The 18,312-nt window shown below is 45.3% G+C and overlaps 1 protein-coding gene across 1 annotated transcript in view; it reads left to right on the forward strand.

Moving 5' to 3' along the window:
* Positions 1–18,312, forward strand: part of LOC123997686 (DNA-binding protein SATB1-like) — a 55,500-nt gene that overhangs the window by 12,039 nt on the left and 25,149 nt on the right. The window contains exons 2-8 of the mRNA XM_046302159.1: positions 1,133–1,377; positions 3,201–3,377; positions 4,084–4,210; positions 8,492–8,615; positions 12,627–12,738; positions 17,170–17,311; positions 17,344–17,659. Coding sequence (XP_046158115.1) covers positions 1,158–1,377; positions 3,201–3,377; positions 4,084–4,210; positions 8,492–8,615; positions 12,627–12,738; positions 17,170–17,311; positions 17,344–17,659 — 1,218 coding nt within the window. The 5' untranslated portion in view covers positions 1,133–1,157. The remainder of the gene's footprint in view (positions 1–1,132; positions 1,378–3,200; positions 3,378–4,083; positions 4,211–8,491; positions 8,616–12,626; positions 12,739–17,169; positions 17,312–17,343; positions 17,660–18,312) is intronic.

Raw genomic sequence — 18,312 nt, forward strand, 5'->3', positions numbered from 1 at the left:
AACAGATAATTATTCAAATGTTGCTACAGAAAATGGTGTGTATTGGGTGTTTAACCATGTCATTCAGTTGTGGAGAGCCTGTCAAGGTGTTGATTGTGTGCTTCCTGCAGTTAGTGGCTGTGTATGTGGGCGGCAGGTCGCCTAGTGGTTAGAGTGTTGGGCCAGTAACCGAAAGGTTGCTCGATCGAATCCCTGAGCTGACAAGGTAAAAATCTGGCGTTTTGCCCCGAACTGTTCCCTGGTAGGCTGTCATTGGAATTAAGAATTTGTTCTTAACTGACTTGCCTAGTTAAATAAATAAAAATGTGTTTACACTTATCAAATGCAACTGGCATGTCAGGCTTTGCTTTATCCATTATTTTTTCTGATTGCACTTTTAATTTCTGATAGGCTCAAAGGTATAAAAAGTCAGCATCTTTTCAATGGTAATGCTTTCATTCAGTGTCACCTCACATTTTGTAATGTCTTCTCTGAAATTGAAAGAGCAATTTAAAGAGACATCCCACACAATTCTTCTTCCTTATATCATGTCCTGTTTAGGCACATGTGATACCACTTGTGGGTCTTTTGCCATTTTATGCTTTTTTCCCAAAAGCCTGTCTGGTAATTTTTTTTTTTTTTTTTTGGAGTGCTGAAAGTGATTCAAGATGAATATGCTAGCTCTACTCTCTCAGCCTTCACTTCACTGTTGCAAGGCTTGTGGGCTTGTGGGCTTGTGCTGGGAACTGCAGTAATCATCGGAGTGGAATCTCTCTGCAAATTAATGTGTTTGCAAAAAAATGGTCTTGTTTGCCCACCATATGGGAATCCGTAGTGGGACAGACATAAATAATACATGTTCTGAAAAATGGGAACATTACGATGGCACGAAACATTGTGAGTGCCAAGTAATGAAAGCACAAAATTGGCAGATATTGTTGTAACTGTTGTGTTTTTGTTATGTGCTTTTTCCCACAGATAGATGCTCATGTTGACAAGTTATCACCGTCTTTGTTGTAACATTTTCAATGTCAAAACAATCAACCCTAAAAATATTATTTGGCATACTTCATATCATGCAATTGAATATGATGTGCTTACTGTTCTGCCAGCTACTGAACACCTAGACTGTCCCTGTCTTATCTCCTCCCAGGTGATAGTGAGCAGAGGTGCTGAGAATGATGGACCATCTCAGCGAGGCGTGCCTGGGGAAGGAGAACTGTGACCTGGTCAACAGCATGGGCGACCGCGACTCCAAGGCCCCCCCAGCCAAGCTGGCCCGGCTGGAACAGAACGGCAGCCCCGTGGGCAGGGCACGCCTGGGCAGCACGGGGGCCAAGCTGGCCGGGGTACCCTACAAACCCTCGGGACACCTCCTCAAGAACTGCCACAAGAGGGGTGAGTGACACTGGTCAGGGTGGTGTGTGTTTGTGTGTGTAGGTGTGTGAGATAGCATAATATAAACCCTCAGACACTTCAAAGGGGCCCTCAGTACAAGTAGGCCCAAATTTAGGCCTGTGTGTGTTTGGCAAGATGGGAGAGAGGTGGAATGTCGTAAGTGTGTGTGTGCTGTCTGTGTTTACGATTGCCATGTTTTCATGGTTCACACGTGTCATGTTGTCATGGTTTTGTTTCCATCTTCCTGCGCAAACCGATTTAAATTTCCCTTAGTCATCTTAGTGCACACACCCACACTTAGGCCTATCTACAAAGACCTATTTTTTATACCAAGGCCGTTTAAGAATTATTACTGTGTTATTCTGCATAACGCTGCGTCACTGTTTCTCTCCTGTTGTTTATTGAAGAGAATGTCATTTGCCGCTTAAGGGGCCTTCATTTCGAGATGATGACATAGCTTTTTTATATAACTACTGGCCTGGTCATCACATGAATAATGTTACTATTTTATGAATTTTTGGCCGTTATGTCTCGACTGTTTGTTCGGTTGTGTTTTTTGGGGAATTTGGAAGCATAGAATGTTGTGTTGAGTACCTTGATGCGCTGTTGCTCTTAGTTGGTTCCTCTCTCAGTTGTCACAAAACACCACCTGAGAAAGCCCTGCATCATTCTGCCCTCCCGTTTTTCAGAAGGTTCCAGTATAGTTTTTGCCTTTTTCAAGAGGAAATTGTGAAATTTATAGAAGCGTCTGTTGCTGAAGTTTTGCATGGCCACAGTGGGCATTGTTTGAGCTGAATAATATTTACCATGGGCTTTTCTCCGCTCCATGAAAACAAAGGCTGTATTGATCCCCAAATGAACCTACACAGCAGTCTTTATTGTTAGATCTCTATCTATTAAAATCAGGGAGAGAAGCAGCATTTCAGCACATTCCCTGGCACCTGCTGGTGATTACCCTGTTTATTGATTGTTTGTCAGAGATGTTTGCATCTTCAGGATGCCGGCCATTAGAAATATGATTCATTGCAACTGCTCAAACACCATGAATAATGTGTGGCATATCATCACCACTGAAGGCTATAGAGGAACATTTTTACCCAAAAAGTTATGATGCTCCGAAACTTAAGTCACCGAATTATCAAAAGCAGTTTTTAACCCAAATGGTATAATGTAAAATTTGCACAGTGCACCCCGAACACTCAATGTCTTTGGGACAAGGATTCCTCGTTTCCTACCTAATAGCAGTGCAGTGTTTACACAGACTAGTAAACCTCAGGGCGCACCAGAGTGTTGGGATTTGGAGTGGTGCATCATGGGAAGGTGATATGGGGTTGACAGCAGAGGCAGAAGCAGTCTAATGTGATCTGAGCTCCTTGACAATGAATCAACAGATCTCAGCCAAAAGTGGTTGAAAGCTGAGATAGGCCAAGATTCATCTGAACAGCATACAATTTATTTAGACTTTAGTTCAAATTGAATAATGATGTCATTAATAATGGCTAAAAACATTGAAATCATTACTTTAATCATGATTTCACTGATCATGATTGAATAACTAAAATCACAGTACCAGCACATCTACTACCACTACCACAACTAGTTCTATCAATGTGAATAAGGCTAATATGGAAATTCTAATAAAAAACAATGCAATATTTATCATTGTGCAGTCACTGATAATACGAATGGCACTGGCATTCATTCATTCATGAATAGAGGTAGTCTGACTGTATCAGCTGTGTCTAAATGTAATATTAATCCCCCCATTGAAGGTCACCATTTGTCATGTCTGAGCCCTCGCTGTGTTGTCTGTGTCTCTCCAGGCAACATGCTCCCTGTGTTCTGCGTGGTGGAGCATTACGAGAGCCCCATCGAGTTTGACAGCAAGGAGGAGCATGCCGAGTTTGTGCTGGTCAGGAAAGACATGCTGTTCAACCAGCTCATCGAGATGGCCCTTCTGTCACTGGGCTACTCGCACAGCTCGGCGGCACAGGCGAAAGGTAGGACTGGCACAAGCCCCACTCTATTGATGACCCGCTCACACACACATACACACATGCACGCACATACACACACACACACACCCGCTCCACGAACTATAGAACTGGCCTTGCTACGATTTGGCTTCTCCCACAGCTTACCCCACATACACCCCCCCTTCCATCCACACACACACACACACACACACACACACACACACACACACACACACACACACACACACACACACACACACACACACACACACACACACACACACACACACACACACACACACACACACACACACACACACACACACTGCCCCCTCCCCCACGCTCCCCACACACACACACAACCGCCTTAGCTGTCCAGGCCTCTGATAGTTTCCCAGCTGATCTGAAGGCTCAGTAACGTAGGCTGACATTGATCCCAGACAGGGGATGCAACTACATGTCTCTCAGGAGTTCTCAGGGCCTCTCTGCTCTGTAAACCTCTAGCTAGAACACTCAGTGGGAGTGAAGGTGGAACCCGTTGCAGCTGACTGCAACTCTAACACACAGACCTGGGCGGGGCTTACTGGGAAAAGAGATGTCAATCTTAATTTGGCCTTGCTAGGAAAATACAGAATCAATCAATGATTGTAAATGTTTATCTGTATGCGTCTAACTTTGAGAAACATAACATTTACCATTGATTGTGTTTATGTTTCTCTTTCCATTTCAGGTCTCATTCAGGTGGGCAAGTGGAATCCGGTCCCACTGTCCTACGTGACGGACGCGCCGGACGCCACCGTGGCAGACATGCTGCAGGACGTGTACCATGTGGTCACGCTGAAAATTCAGCTGCACAGGTCAGTCTCCACACCCTGTTGCCCAATCAACTACCCACCCAATGCAAGTCCAGTGAAGTACCCAACCACATCACCCTCCTGACCCCACCACCCAGTTATGCTAGTCTAGTGTAGCATGCGTACCTATTAAACTTGGGTTAAACACCCAACACATAGGCCTACCATTCCTTTCCATGCTTCGACCCTAACTCAAATTAGCATTATAGCCATAGGCTTTGCAGCAGCCATAACTGCAAAGACATACCTGGAATAGCAATGGTAGCTATCCAGTCCATACAAAAACGGTGCATGGCAGTCAGGTTTGCTCATAGCACCTACTGTAAAACAGTACACACCATTTACGTTATCTATCATATCTATCCTACCCTGCCTTTCTAAGGTCTTCAAAAGCCAAGTTAACAAACTGATCACCGACCATTTTGAATCCCACCGTACCTTCCCGCTATGCAATCTGGTTTCTGAGCTGGTCATGGGTGCACCTCAGCCACACTCAAGGTCCTAAACAATATCATAACCGCCATCGATAAGAGACAATACTGTGCAGCTGTATTCATTGATCTGGCCAAGGCTTTCGACTCTGTCAATCACCACATTCTTATTGGCAGACTCAACAGCCTTGGTTTCTCAAATGACTGTCTCGCCTGGTTCACCAACTACTTCTCAGATAGAGTTCAGTGTGTCAAATTGGAGGGCCTGTTGTCCAGGCCTCTGGCAGTCTCTATGGGGGTGCCACAGGGTTCATACAACTCTCCTTCCGTGGCCTCCAACTGCTCTTAAATGCAAGTAAAACAAAATGCATGCTCTTCAACCGATCGCTGCCCACACCTGCCCGCCCGTCCAGCATCACTACTCTGGATGGTTCTGACTTAGAATATGTGGACAACTACAAATACCTAGGTGTCTGGTTACACTGTAAACTCTCTTTCCAGACTCACATTAAGCATCTCCAATCCAACATTTTATCTAGAATTGGCTTCCTATTTCGCAACAAAGCATCCTTCACTCATGCTGCCAAACATACACTCATAAAACTGACTATCCTACCGATCCTTGACTTTGGCGATGTCATTTACAAAATAGCCTCTACCACTCTACTCAGCAAATTGGATGCAATCTATCACAGTGCCATCCGTTATGTCACCAAAGACCCATATACTACCCACCACTGCGACCTGTGTGCTCTCGTTGGCTGGCCCTCGCTTCATATTTATCGCCGAACCCACTGGCTCCAGGTCATCTATAAGTCTTTGATAGGTAAAGCCCGCCTTATCTCAGCTCACTGGTCACCATAGCAGCACCCACCCGTAGCACGCGCTCCAGCAGGTATATTTGAATGGTCAACCCCAAAGCCAATTCCTTCTTCGGCCGCCTTTCCATCCAGTTCTCTGCTGCCAATGACTGGAAGAACTACAAAAATCCCTGAAGCTGGAGACTCATATCTCCCTCACTAGCTTTAAGTACCAGCTGTCAGAGCAGCTCACAGATCACTGCACCTGTACATAGCCCATCTGTAAATAGCCCATCCAACTCCTTCATCCCCATACTATTATTTATTTGATTTATTTTGCTCCTTTGCACCCCGGTATCTCTACTTGCACACTCATCTTCTGCACATCTATTACTCCAGTGTTTATTTGCTATATTGTAATTATTTTGCCACTATGGCCTATTTATTTACCTCCCTCATCCAACCTCATTTGCACACACTGTATACAGACTTTTTCTATTGTATTATTGACTGTTTGTCTGTTTATTCCATGTGTAACTCTGTGTTGTTGTTTGTGTCGCACTGCTTTGCTTTATCTTGGCCAGGTCGCAGTTGTAAAGGAGAACTTGTTCTCAACTAGCCTACCTGGTTAAATAAAGATGAAATAAATATAAAAATGTAATATGTTGACCACAGTCAGTAGCCACACCAACAAGATCTCATAGTTTCCCTTCGAAATTCAACATATTATGGATGAATGTCTATTTTTTACGCTTTTATTACGTGTGGTCACAGGGTTAATTCCACATGGTTACAGGATTAAAACAGAAACAACTCAAAGGTTAACAGTTTGGGCATGAATAGTTAAGGTTAGGGCTATGGTTTGGGGAAGGCTTAACCTTTCACCCCAGTGGGCTAAATCAGGGTCACAGAGAGTGTTTCTTGGTAGTCTTAAACAAATCTACTTTAAGTTTGCATCCCAATATTACACTTTGTATACATCACAGAAGACGGAAATATACCAAAACCGTTTGACATAGAAACACAGATTTTTGGCATAAAAATAAATGGTATGTTTATTTATGATTAAATTATGATTTTTTTTATAACAACCCACTTATAAGGCCACTAGTTCATTTGACAGCAGGAAAAGGCTACAACTAAATAATAAAAAAACATGCAATATTACCATCAGGTATCATCAGTATTCACAGTGTTCTCAAAGCTTGCTAGAGCATTGTGAACTGCAGTAGCACAGTGGTCTCACTCCGATCATCATCAGTTCTCGCCCACTGCTGGGCAAAAGTTGATCTTTTTGCTGGTGTGAGAGCCAAGGAAGGCATATATCGACATTCTCCGGACGTTTTCAAACATCCAAAATCGCCGCCTATTTCTAATGACCAGTCTGGCCACACAGCCCACACATACTGTTTACAGACCACACAGCAGCCACAGAGTACACACACACACACACACACACACACACACACGAGATTGGTACTGCTGGTGTAGAGGCCTGTGCCAGCTGCACACACTCAGCCCTACCCTCACTAGTTCACTGCTAATGCAACCCTCTGGGGGGCTGTTTACTCACACACACGCACACACACACACACACACTCACATACACACACAGGTTGTTCTCCCTCCCTCTCTTTCCTCCCCTCCTCTGCACACACACACACACACACACACACACACACACACACACACACACACACACACACACACACACACACACACACACACACACACACACACACACACACACACACACACACACACACACACACACACACACACACACACACAGGTTGTTCTCCCTCCCTCTCTTTCCACCCCTCCTCTGCACACACACCAGCCAGGACACAGACGGTTGTGTTTATTTCCAGCAAGCTTGTGTGCCTGCATGGATAGCTGTCTGTCTATCTCCACTCGCCCCCCTCTCTTTTCCTCCCCTCTGTTCCTTTGCTTTCCCCAGAGGCTCTCTTGCTGCTACAGCCGTTTAAGGTGTTCTGGCAAAGCCTCAACCAGAGCCGTGTGTGTTGTGTGTGTGTGTGTGTTTGTGTGTGTTCGCCCTCTATCTTTAAATCCTCAAACTTCTACCTATCTACCTTCTGTTTATTATATATGCATCAAATATATCAAAGTACCTACAACATTTTGATAACCTCGAAGACAATAGCAACCCGTCTCCCCCACCACACACACATAAACTCAATAGACACCCATACCAACTGTGGAGTGTACGGTTCACGTGTTTCTTTTGTCGTTGCCATAATTCAGGAATGCATGCAATGCGAACACGGCCATATGTCCCACACACGTGACGTCTGCGTGGCGCGTGCTTGATCAAATGAAGAGATCCTTATCTGAAGCGAACAGGGCTCTCTCACTGGAGACCTGCTTGTTCACTTTCGAATTCCCCCTCATTAAAATGGTCTGGTTTGAAAGGGGGGTCCACTTGTCTGTAAATAGAGTACATTCATCCGTATTTCGCATAGGCCCATACATTATTTGTCTTTTTATCAAAAATGTGTGTTTTTACGTGCGGCATGTTGTTATTTCCATTCCCCCCGCTGCAGAAATCTAGCCGGTAACACCTTAAATTGTTTCGCCGAGCACATCGAGCCAGGAAGGTAGAAGTAACATGAAATAATAGTCGCCACATGCAGCTGATGTATAATTCATGCATCAATACAGCAGATGTGTTGTATAAAGTAATTAACTAATCAGAACAATCAGGAGAGAGAGAGGGAAGGAGAGAGAGCGAGGGAAAAGGGAGGGAGGGAGGGAGAGAGAGAGAGCAATCTCCAGATGCATCTGCTTGATGCGCCAAATGAAATCTGTCTGTCTTGGAGGGGCGCTTGCAGCAGGAGAGCAAGGCCCTGTGCTCATCTCTCTCTCTCTCTTTCTCCCCCTGTTCTCTCCTGTTCTCTTTTCTCTCCTTCTCTCTATTTCCCCCTCCCCTGTCTCAATCTCCCTGTTCTCCGTCTTCTCCCCCCACCCTCATCCCTTTCTCTTTCTCTCTCCCACTCTCTTCTCTTCTTCCTACCTCCTATCTCGTCTCACAGTTGTCCTAAACTGGAGGACCTGCCGCCAGAGCAGTGGACCCACTCTACAGTAAGAAATGCCCTCAAGGAGTTACTCAAAGACATGAACCAGAGCTCTCTGGCAAAAGAATGTCCCTTATCACAGGTGCTGGAGCCGTCCACAAACCCCCACTATTCCATTTGCCAAAGACTGCCAGTGTCCCTTTTTCAAATGCCCAGAGTTTGATAGAGTGGAACACGATGGAGAATTCCATAGACAATCCAAATCAATACCCATTGTCGTCCATATAGATGCACCCCCCCCCCTCTTCTTCTCTTCCTCCCTCATTTGCAGAAGCAGTACTGTTGATTGAATGCAGGGTTATTGTTGGGTAAACAATGGACCAACCCAGAATAATCTTGATTCTCCTCTTTATACGTCAGGCTAGAAATATGTATGTTTTTTGGAGTTTTTTTCTCTGACCATTATGTAATACACTCACTCTGTATTCAAGTAGCTTGACTCTATTGAATTGCAGCTTTCGTCATATATCATAGCTCATAACAGAAGCTGTTCTGCAGGAAAGAAACTGCAGTATATCTATCACAGGAGCCGTCTGGGTGTGTGTGTGTTTGTGTGCTCTTACGATATAGAGTGTATGTGTGAGCGCTTACGGTATGGTGTGTGTATGTTATGGTGTGCGGTATAGAGTGGACTCTCCCTTCACCGAGGCTGCCGTATGGTCAGAGGCCGTGGTGTGTTTGTTTGTGTTTAGCCGGGCAGAGCGTGGCGATGATGTAAAGAGTCCCCCGGTGGTGTTCAGGCTGAGCCGTGCCGCGGCTCCCTCCCTCTCTGCCCGGTAATCACCCTGTTTACGGTCCGTATGTGAGCAACTCTCTGATTTTACTCCGTTGTTCAGCCATTGTTATTTACTCATTGTAAGACGCTCTGTGTTGGTAAGAGGGTCTGTTTTACAGGCTACCGGAAATATGAAATGATAGTTGAGATGTGCATTGTTAATCCCAAATATCACGTATGATATACTCTAAGCATCTATCCTTTTACTTGCATTGTAGGGGTTCACAGATGGCCCAACATGAAAATATCTGACATATGTTACACTGTGGGTTCTGCATTGCTATACCCACAGAGAGGTGTGTTGTTGCTTTTCATAGGTCTCTCTATAAGTCTCATTTGGGCCATTGAGCCCAGTATTAGACCTGCGTGGCTACTCCTTACATTTACATTTACATTTAAGTCATTTAGCAGACCTTTCCTATCTGTATTAGAGTCTCTGATGATAGTGCCTGAGGGGGATGTGATGGGCGGCAGGTGAGAAGCCACAGAGGCCGAGGCGCTCCTAAAGCTTCTGGGAAGCCAACAGCGCCCGGGGAGAGGAAAGGGCGTGTTCTGAGGCTTGGATGATTGGCAGCTTTTATAGGATTAGTGTCTCCTTGATATTCAGGAGGGTAATCCTGGGGAGAGAAAGGTTAATAAACAGAGAATTTGGGGGAGAGAATGAACACTACCTCAGAACAGGGCTCAAAGAGAGAAAGAAAGAGGGGGGGGGGTCTTGAAAAAACGGCGCCTTTGTTCTGGGTCTTGTCAAACATTTAGTTCATTCTTTTGTGGTGGGGAGTCATGCTTTGTGTGTTTGGCCTACAAATGCCCTGAAGAGACTCCGACTCCAAGAGAGGGGCGGGGGGCCTGAGAGAAAAGAGACTTTATTCACCACTGTGACTATTGTTATTGTTCCCAGTGGAATATCATTTGACTGCACTCAGATGGAGTTTGAGTGTAATGCCCCCAGTAGAGGAAAAGTAGATGGGGTCTCACTAATAAGTTTGACTCCCGTCCAACCCCTTCTCTTCATCACCATCCTCTCTGAGAGTGCCGGCTCAGTGACTGGGAGCGAACTTAACCCCCAGGCTCCTCTGAAACTACGGCAACAAAAGAGGCCCCCCTCGCCTCTCTGCCCCCTCCCTGACAGAGCAGCTGTCCTGTTGCATAGCAGCAAATAACCATCAAATGCCATCTTTGTGAGCCTGGGCTCTGCTCTGAAGCTGCCAGCGGCTGAGGTAGCGGGTAGGGTCTATTGGTGTGTATGTGTGCGTGTGTGTGTGCAGGCGTGCGGACATGTGTGCGTGTGTGTGGGGAGGGGTGGGGACGCTTAACCCAATTGGTGTGGAATTGACTGTAATTAGTTTTAGATGTTTGGGGGGGGGGGAGAAGCAAGATATTAGCCACAATCAGAGCTAGGAAACAAGAAAAGGGTGAGTGTACGGTGTCTTAGTTAATGTGTGTGTGTGTGTGTGTGTGTGTGTGTGTGTGTGTGTGTGTGTGTGTGTGTGTGTGTGTGTGTGTGTGTGTGTGTGTGTGTGTGTGTGTGTGTGTGTGTGTGTGTGTGTGTGTGTGTGTGTGTGTGTGTGTGTGTGTGTGTGTGCAATATGCTTGCAGGCCATGGCAGGTTTTACCAACGTGTCTTTTTCATGCGTCTCTCTCCCATGACGGAAAGTGGAGTAGATAGTTGGGGCAGATAACGGCCCTGTGTGACTTCCTGCGGACACTGATAAGCTCCTGTGCTGTAGATGGCTATCACTTAAAGGGCCCAGGGCAGGCAGACGGCAGCATCCTGGTGCCACACAGTACCCACCACTACCTGTTGATGGCTGCTGGCTGGCAGAGGCTTCGTGGGCACGAGGTGGCGGTGGTTATTTGCACGGCTTGGCAAGTGTGTGTATCGTGTCTGTGCTTGTGTGTGTGTGTGTGTGTGTGTGTGTGTGTGTGTGTGTGTGTGTGTGTGTGTGTGTGTGTGTGTGTGTGTGTGTGTGTGCGTGCGTGTGTGTGTGCGTGTGCGTGTGCGTGTGTGTGTGTTTGTGCCCCAGTGAGAGGTGTGAAGTATGGAGGGAGATGCCTGATTAATGAGGACTGTTTATTAGAACATCTGTGTAAAAGATGAACACAGGAAGTGTGTCTTGGGTGGGCCCTGCTATAGCTGGCTCCGCCTCACCCAGATACTGTAAATATAGCACGCTACGCCCAAGGAATAGCTCCCATTATGCCACAATACTGACTACACTGTACTCACCAAAATAGTGCATTCATATGGACTTGCTTCGGCTGATATACTGTACTGTTTGTGCCATTTTTCTGTTAACACTACTGAAGATACCAATTGTCAGATCCTCAATAACTCATCCTCAATGATCATTCTGCAATTCACCGGGATTGTAATGTATGCCAGTTGTGTAGTGGTGTTGAGGTCAGGAGTTCAGCATCAGGTCCATAGTGATCCACAGCAGCAGACTCAATCCTCCCTCGTCTTCCATCTCCGGTGAGGAGGAGTGGGAGATGTGGTTGCGGTTCTGCTGCCAGCACCGTGTGTTGTTCACTGAAGTGCTGTTGTGCCAGAAGGTTTCCCTCCCGTCCCCAAGTGCTCATATTAAAGATATGATAAAGATGGCATACCTGTAATTTGAAAACAGATGGTTTCATCTTTTGAATATTTATAACAATCAAAACAATTTCTCCTGCTATTCACCCGCAGGCCAGGAAGGTGTTAAAACATTTAATGAAAAGAAGACTGCGCCTTGTTTGCGAGGAATGCGTTCGAGAAAATAAATAAGGAAGAGTAGAGTCAATTGTGGAGAAGGCGAGAGGGCACAGATATAAAAGCCTTATGTCTCTTGAAGATGTTTTTTAACATATTGTGGAGAGCCAGAGAAAAAAGAAAAGATTCATCTGTTTACATTCCCTGATTTCCAGATGCTAACTTTTAATAGTCTGTTTGTTATTTTACTTTTTGAAAGCAAACTGCTCTTTACTGTAGTACTTCACCCTGCATATCAACAAGGCTGCTAATTCAGTGAAGCTCACTATTTGCCTTCCTCCCAGAAAGGTTCTCTCAAACTCCGTGGCATTTGCTATAAAGGGACACACCTCTTATATTTCATTTTGATTTGTTTTACATTTGGAAAGACAAGACCAAGATTTGTGCATGACTGATAAAAAATGGTCTTTGCTAGAATATTGTTGTTTGTGCACCGAAATGTTTTATTGATTTTGACAAGAAAACACAGTATCAGTGCATGTCACACCAGCGTTAATATATGTCCTCGTGCCGCACATTGCGGATCCTGAAGGTTTTCTCTCTCTTTACCAATCTCTCTCTTTCAGAGTATGATCTCCTCCATTGTGAACAGCACTTACTATGCAAATGTGTCGGCGGCGAAGTGTCAGGAATTTGGGCGCTGGTATAAACATTTCAAGAAGACAAAAGATATGATGGGTAAGCAAAATGTCACACTAACACTGTCTTATCAGACCCCCCAATCACCATTCCAATATGTCTGCCCCATGTTCCCCCCACCCTCTTCCCGGTACATTAAACACATTTTAATCACATCATCTAATGATGGCTCTTCTCAGATATTTCCCTGTACGCTGCTCAGGTGCACAATGTTTTCACCGTTTTTCCTGAATCCATTCAGAGTAATCTATTATTGCTTATCAGATGTAGTTTAGTATTCGGTAATGGCTGTCAAAATCACAGACTAAATTGAGGTCCGCGACCTTTGTTTATGTATACTGTTTCAGTTACCTACAAATGACATGCAGTAAGGATGATTTTCCTGGCCATCATCTGGTTTGAAATCAATCTGTTTTTCCTTGTCAAAGTAGAACAAGGCTGGCTTTGTATTTTAGATAACTCGGTTAGTCCTCCTCGTCCCTGTTTGGAAATTAGGTCACATAATTCAGATACTGTCTATTTTATGTGTTTTGGTCATGAAATACTATACCAGTCATATTAATAGAGTTTAATATACAGTCATTTGGAGTATTGGTTTCAACCTACTGTGTAGAAATCCACCTTCCTATACAAGCTAGTGCTCATGTTGATTACATTCAAGATTAGTGGTGGTCGGTGCTGTTTAAGATTAAGGAGGACGATTGAATGTAGATTGTATGGGGCGTTAAACCTCTTACAGCATATTGTATGACTGTCATTCATATTCCATTAACCCAGCTCAATGTAACATCAACGTGATACTTTCATAAACGTTTATAACTTGGGGGAACTGGTCGAGAGACAAATGGGAGTAATCAAGATGAAAGACAGTGACACATTCAATACCTTCTTGCACACTCATGCTTGCATCTAGTTGATCTAGGGTGTAATCATTAGTTCAAACAGTTCCAAATGAGAGTTTCTATTGGACAAATTCAGGTAGAAGAAATTAATTTCTTCAACTTTGTTCAAATATTTTCTTTCTCTCGTTTTCAGTAAACTACTCACCACATTTTATGCACTACACAGCTAGCGAGCTGTAGCTTATTCTTTCAGTACTAGATTCAATCTCTGATCTTTTGATTAGGTGGACAACATGTCAGTTAATGCTGCAAGAGCTCTGATATGTACATCCTCCGGAACTCGTAATAATTACTGTGTAAGTCTATGGAAGGGGATGAGAACCATGAGCCTCCTAAGTTCTGTATTTAAGTCAATGTACCCATAGGAGGACGGAATCTAGCTGTCCTCTGGCTACACCATGGTGCTTCCCCAGAGAGTGCTGTTGAGGCTACTGTAAACCTTCATTACGAAACAGTGTATTTTAATCAGTTATTTGGTGATGTGACTATATTAAGTAGAGTTTTATCTAAAAAGGATAACTTTTTAAATGTTTCACTATTGACATTTTTATGAAATTCACTGAGTAGGGTGGTCCTCCTCTGAGGAATCTTCACTGGTCAAGATATAAGACCAGAATGTTTTCATGATTTTGCAAGTGCACACTGTTCTGATCATATCGTACTCCATTTGTCTGGACACATAACACCACAACATGGATACATAACACCACTGGCCCCTTACCCATCCTCTTTTGTGCACACACACATTTTACCTAACAGTCTTTATGGTTTATGGAAGAGTACATAAAGAATGTAGGATCTCAAGTAACAGCGATGTTGAAACTACACATTTAGACAAGTCCTGTGTGTATTTAGAATGTCATATTCATGTGTACATGGTATATGAGGTGAAGCGTAGTGGGTATCAACGCTGTGGCATCCCTTATGTCCACATTAACCCTTTCTTCCCCTGGTCATGTATCATGTAGATTGTATGGGGCGTTAAACCTCTCTTTCTCTCTCTTCACCTGTGCACTGTATGTCTTGTCCCCTCTCTCTCTGTGTGTGTGTGTGTGTGTGTGTGTGTGTGTGTGTGTGTGTGTGTGTGTGTGTGTGTGTGTGTGTGTGTGTGTGTGTGTGTGTGTGTGTGTGTGTGTGTGTGTGTGTGTGTGTGTGTGTGTGTGTGTGTGTGTGTTTGCGGTCTTGCCCACACGTCTGTGCAGGCATGCGCCAACCCTCGCAGCTGGAGGGCTACCTGGGGACGTGTGTCCTCCACGACAGCCCGCGTGGCAACACACTAGGTACGTCACATGGCCACACACACACACACCGTCTGTGGGCACACACACTGCACTACTGTCCCTACCCAGTCCCTGCGAAAGCTGGCACCCCTCAGGTGGCTGTTTGTCGCCCGTGGCGACACTCTCAACCTTAATATCCATGAAAGGATGCCTACTATGCGTGCCCATTGAGTGGCAGCAATGGCGTAGAGGGCACTGTTGAAAGGGAGCATGTTAGTCTTTCCTTTGTGCTTCAGTGCCACTGTAGTTTCATAAACATACACTTAGTCTACCACATGGGCAGTGTAGTTATCTTGCCTTACATCGAGACACTGTCTGTAATTGAAAATGCGTCTGGTTAAACACATTGAAGAGTCCTGGTCGACAGTCTCTGCTGTCAGAGCTGCCTCTATGGGACCCGGCAAAGTGGTCTCTACTCTGTTGAAGTGTGATAGCAGTTCAGGGCAGTCCCCCTATCCAGCAGGAGAAAGAGTTCCATGGGGTTTGGACCCCCCCTTACTCTCTCTCTCTCTCTCTCTCTCTCTCTCTCTCTCTCTCTCTCTCTCTCTCTCTCTCTCTCTCTCTCTCTCTCTCTCTCTCTCTCTCTCTCTCTCTCCCCCCTCTCTCTCCCTTGCTCTCTTTCTCTCTCTCCCCCTCTCTCTCCCTTGCTCTCTTTCTCTCTCTCCCCCGCTCTCCATCCCTCTCTCAACCCACATCCCATTCCCATTGTGTGTTTAATCCGGGACTCTTTTGTGGCTGGATTCCACACAAGGACTCCCGCATCTGTGGCTGCCTTCTCTCCAGGGCCTGCCGTGCTTTTCTGACACCCCTTTTTATTTTTTCATTTTCATGGAAATGCTGTTTGTGTGTGTGTGTGTGTGTGTGTGTGTGTGTGTGTGTGTGTGTGTGTGTGTGTGTGTGTGTGTGTGTGTGTGTGTGTGTGTGTGTGTGTGTGTGTGTGTGTGTGTGTGTGTGTGTGTGTGTGTGTGTGTGTGAGCATGCCCCCCAGCAATGTGTGTGAGCACAGAGTAGAGACAAGAGCGAAACATCACAGCCAGGGAATGCCAAGGATTATGGGAGAGATGTAATTATTACCCCCCTTTTTTTCTTAATAATTTGTTTTGACAAATACTGAAAAGAACAGTTTTGGCTGGTTGTTGTGTTTCCTGACAGTTAACAAAACATGCTGCTATACTTGGGATTATTGTGTGGATTTTTGGAACCCTTCCAGGCACTCAATCTTTTATCTCTCGCTGAAATATGGAGTTTGTGGAAGATTTTCTCTTCCTAACACCAATTTGTGCTTCTCAGAAATATGATTTATATGATTCAATATGATTTTTTGGCCCCATGTTGGCAGTTGCACACATCTAGGTGTAAATGGTATGGATTATTTAAGAGACACTATTCTGAGTTCAGTGCATGTAAATGTTTAAATCTATATGAATTCTTTAGATAGAAAACCTCAGCAGATTCAAGCAGATCCAGTCTGACGAAACCTCACATTCACTCATAGTCACTTTGATATCCTCTTAGATTTGGTAAATTATTATTTTCATCCACAGACGTGTAATTTAGACAGAGCTCAAAATACTCACAAGCTGCCATTATGGACTTAAATATTCCCAAAATGAGAGACACCATAAATAGTACATTCATTTTTCCTTAGGCCCGAGGAAGAGGTCATGTCTAGGATGCTCCTTACAAGGTAGATCCTCTTCCTCTCTCTCTCTCTCTCTCTCTTCTCTCTCTCTTTCTCCCCTCCCTGGGGTTATATTTAGGCCGTCCCCCAAAATATCATATTGGCTAGCTTCCGTATCTTGTTTTAGAATTAGGGACATAAAGAGCGATTCAGGGATTATCTGTCTCACAGTATGCGCAGACATATACACACACAAACATACATACACACACACACTTGTTTTTATTGCTCACATGATTGGGCCATATAAACTAACTTTATAAACTAATTCCGGGAGCTGCCAAGGCTCTGGGGGCTGTCTGCAGGTCGCCCACTGAGGCCCTTTGTCTGGGGCCTGAATTTAGGGTGAGGCTTTTAAGACAGGCAAGTGTCTGGACAGCTATGTCTTTTCACAGGGACACAGGTTTGTTCAGAGGCTGTAAAGTTTTGTTGCTCAGAGATTTGGCCTGATGCACTGTTTTCAATTTCAAAGTCTTGTTTTACTCATCTGAGTGAGTTGGACAGTGTGCATTGGTACATTCTGTTTGGGCATTTTCTGCTGTACTCTTCAGCCAGTATTCAAAGTGTTTAAATTGACCCTCTCTCTCCTCTCTTTCCCCTCCTCTAGCAGACATGGACGGCCTGTCCGACCACTCCCCTCCGGGCCTCAACCACAACCATCTGACCTTTTCCCAGCAGCCCATCCCGGGCAGCACGGCCGAGCAGCCCCCCCTCCTCCCCGGTTCTCCCCCTGCCCCCTCCGTCCCACAGTGGGGGCCAGACGCCCGGCCGCCCGGCTCAGCTCCCCCCCTGGCCTGCATCACCCTGGCCTGGTGTCCACCCCCATTAGCCCCCAGCTGGTGAACCAGCAGCTAGTCATGGCCCAGATTCTCAACCAGCAGTATGCCGTCAACCGGCTCCTGGCACAGCAGTCGCTGTCGCAGCAGTACCTCAACCACCCACCGGTCAACCGAAACTCCCTGACCAAGCCACTGGAGCCCCAGGTAGCAAGCAACACCGAGGTGTCCATGGAGATATACCAGTGGGTGAGGGACGAGCTGAAGAGGGCAGGCATCTCCCAAGCCGTGTTCGCCCGCGTGGCTTTCAACAGGACCCAGGTGAGGAGGGTCAGAATTTAACTCAGACTTTTGCATAAATCACCCATTGATGCCAATAGGAGATTTGGGGAAAGATCGCAACATCTCCAGATAGAATTATGTGCTAATAGGACTGGAAATGAAAGCACTCCGACAAAGAGCTCTGACACATCTGTCACAAGGACAGAATTGTTTTGAGTTGTAGTGCCGCAAAGTCAAACTCTGCATTATTGTCGGCAAACAGTTCATCTTACAACAACCTAGCACCACAACAACAACAATTTAAAAGCTATAGTACACCTGGCAAGCCGTCAGAGCACCAGGCGCGGTCACGGCTTGCGCTCCCTCTGCTAAGACCTGTGATTTCACTTTACAGGCAGGCAGCGCAGCAGGGCCCTGGCAGAGATAATGTCTTAAGATGTTCTGCATATTTTGGGGGGAGGTGGCAGCAAACCTCATTACTCCTCCGCCACTTTGAAGTTGTGTGTGAAACCTCTTGATAAGAATCTATTGGTATCAGTGCGTACCGACGCTCTCTCCACAAATACAGTTAAGTGGATAGCAAGCAGACAGTGGTGTTTTTGTGCAAATTGACATGCCATTCTCCTTTCAGCCTTTAACTCTCCGGTATGAAGAAATAGTAATGTGCCTTTTGAGAGCCTCCTCTTGTATTA

This window comes from Oncorhynchus gorbuscha, linkage group LG15 (genome assembly GCF_021184085.1).
Source record: "Oncorhynchus gorbuscha isolate QuinsamMale2020 ecotype Even-year linkage group LG15, OgorEven_v1.0, whole genome shotgun sequence".
In the NCBI taxonomy this organism is placed as follows: domain Eukaryota; kingdom Metazoa; phylum Chordata; class Actinopteri; order Salmoniformes; family Salmonidae; genus Oncorhynchus; species Oncorhynchus gorbuscha.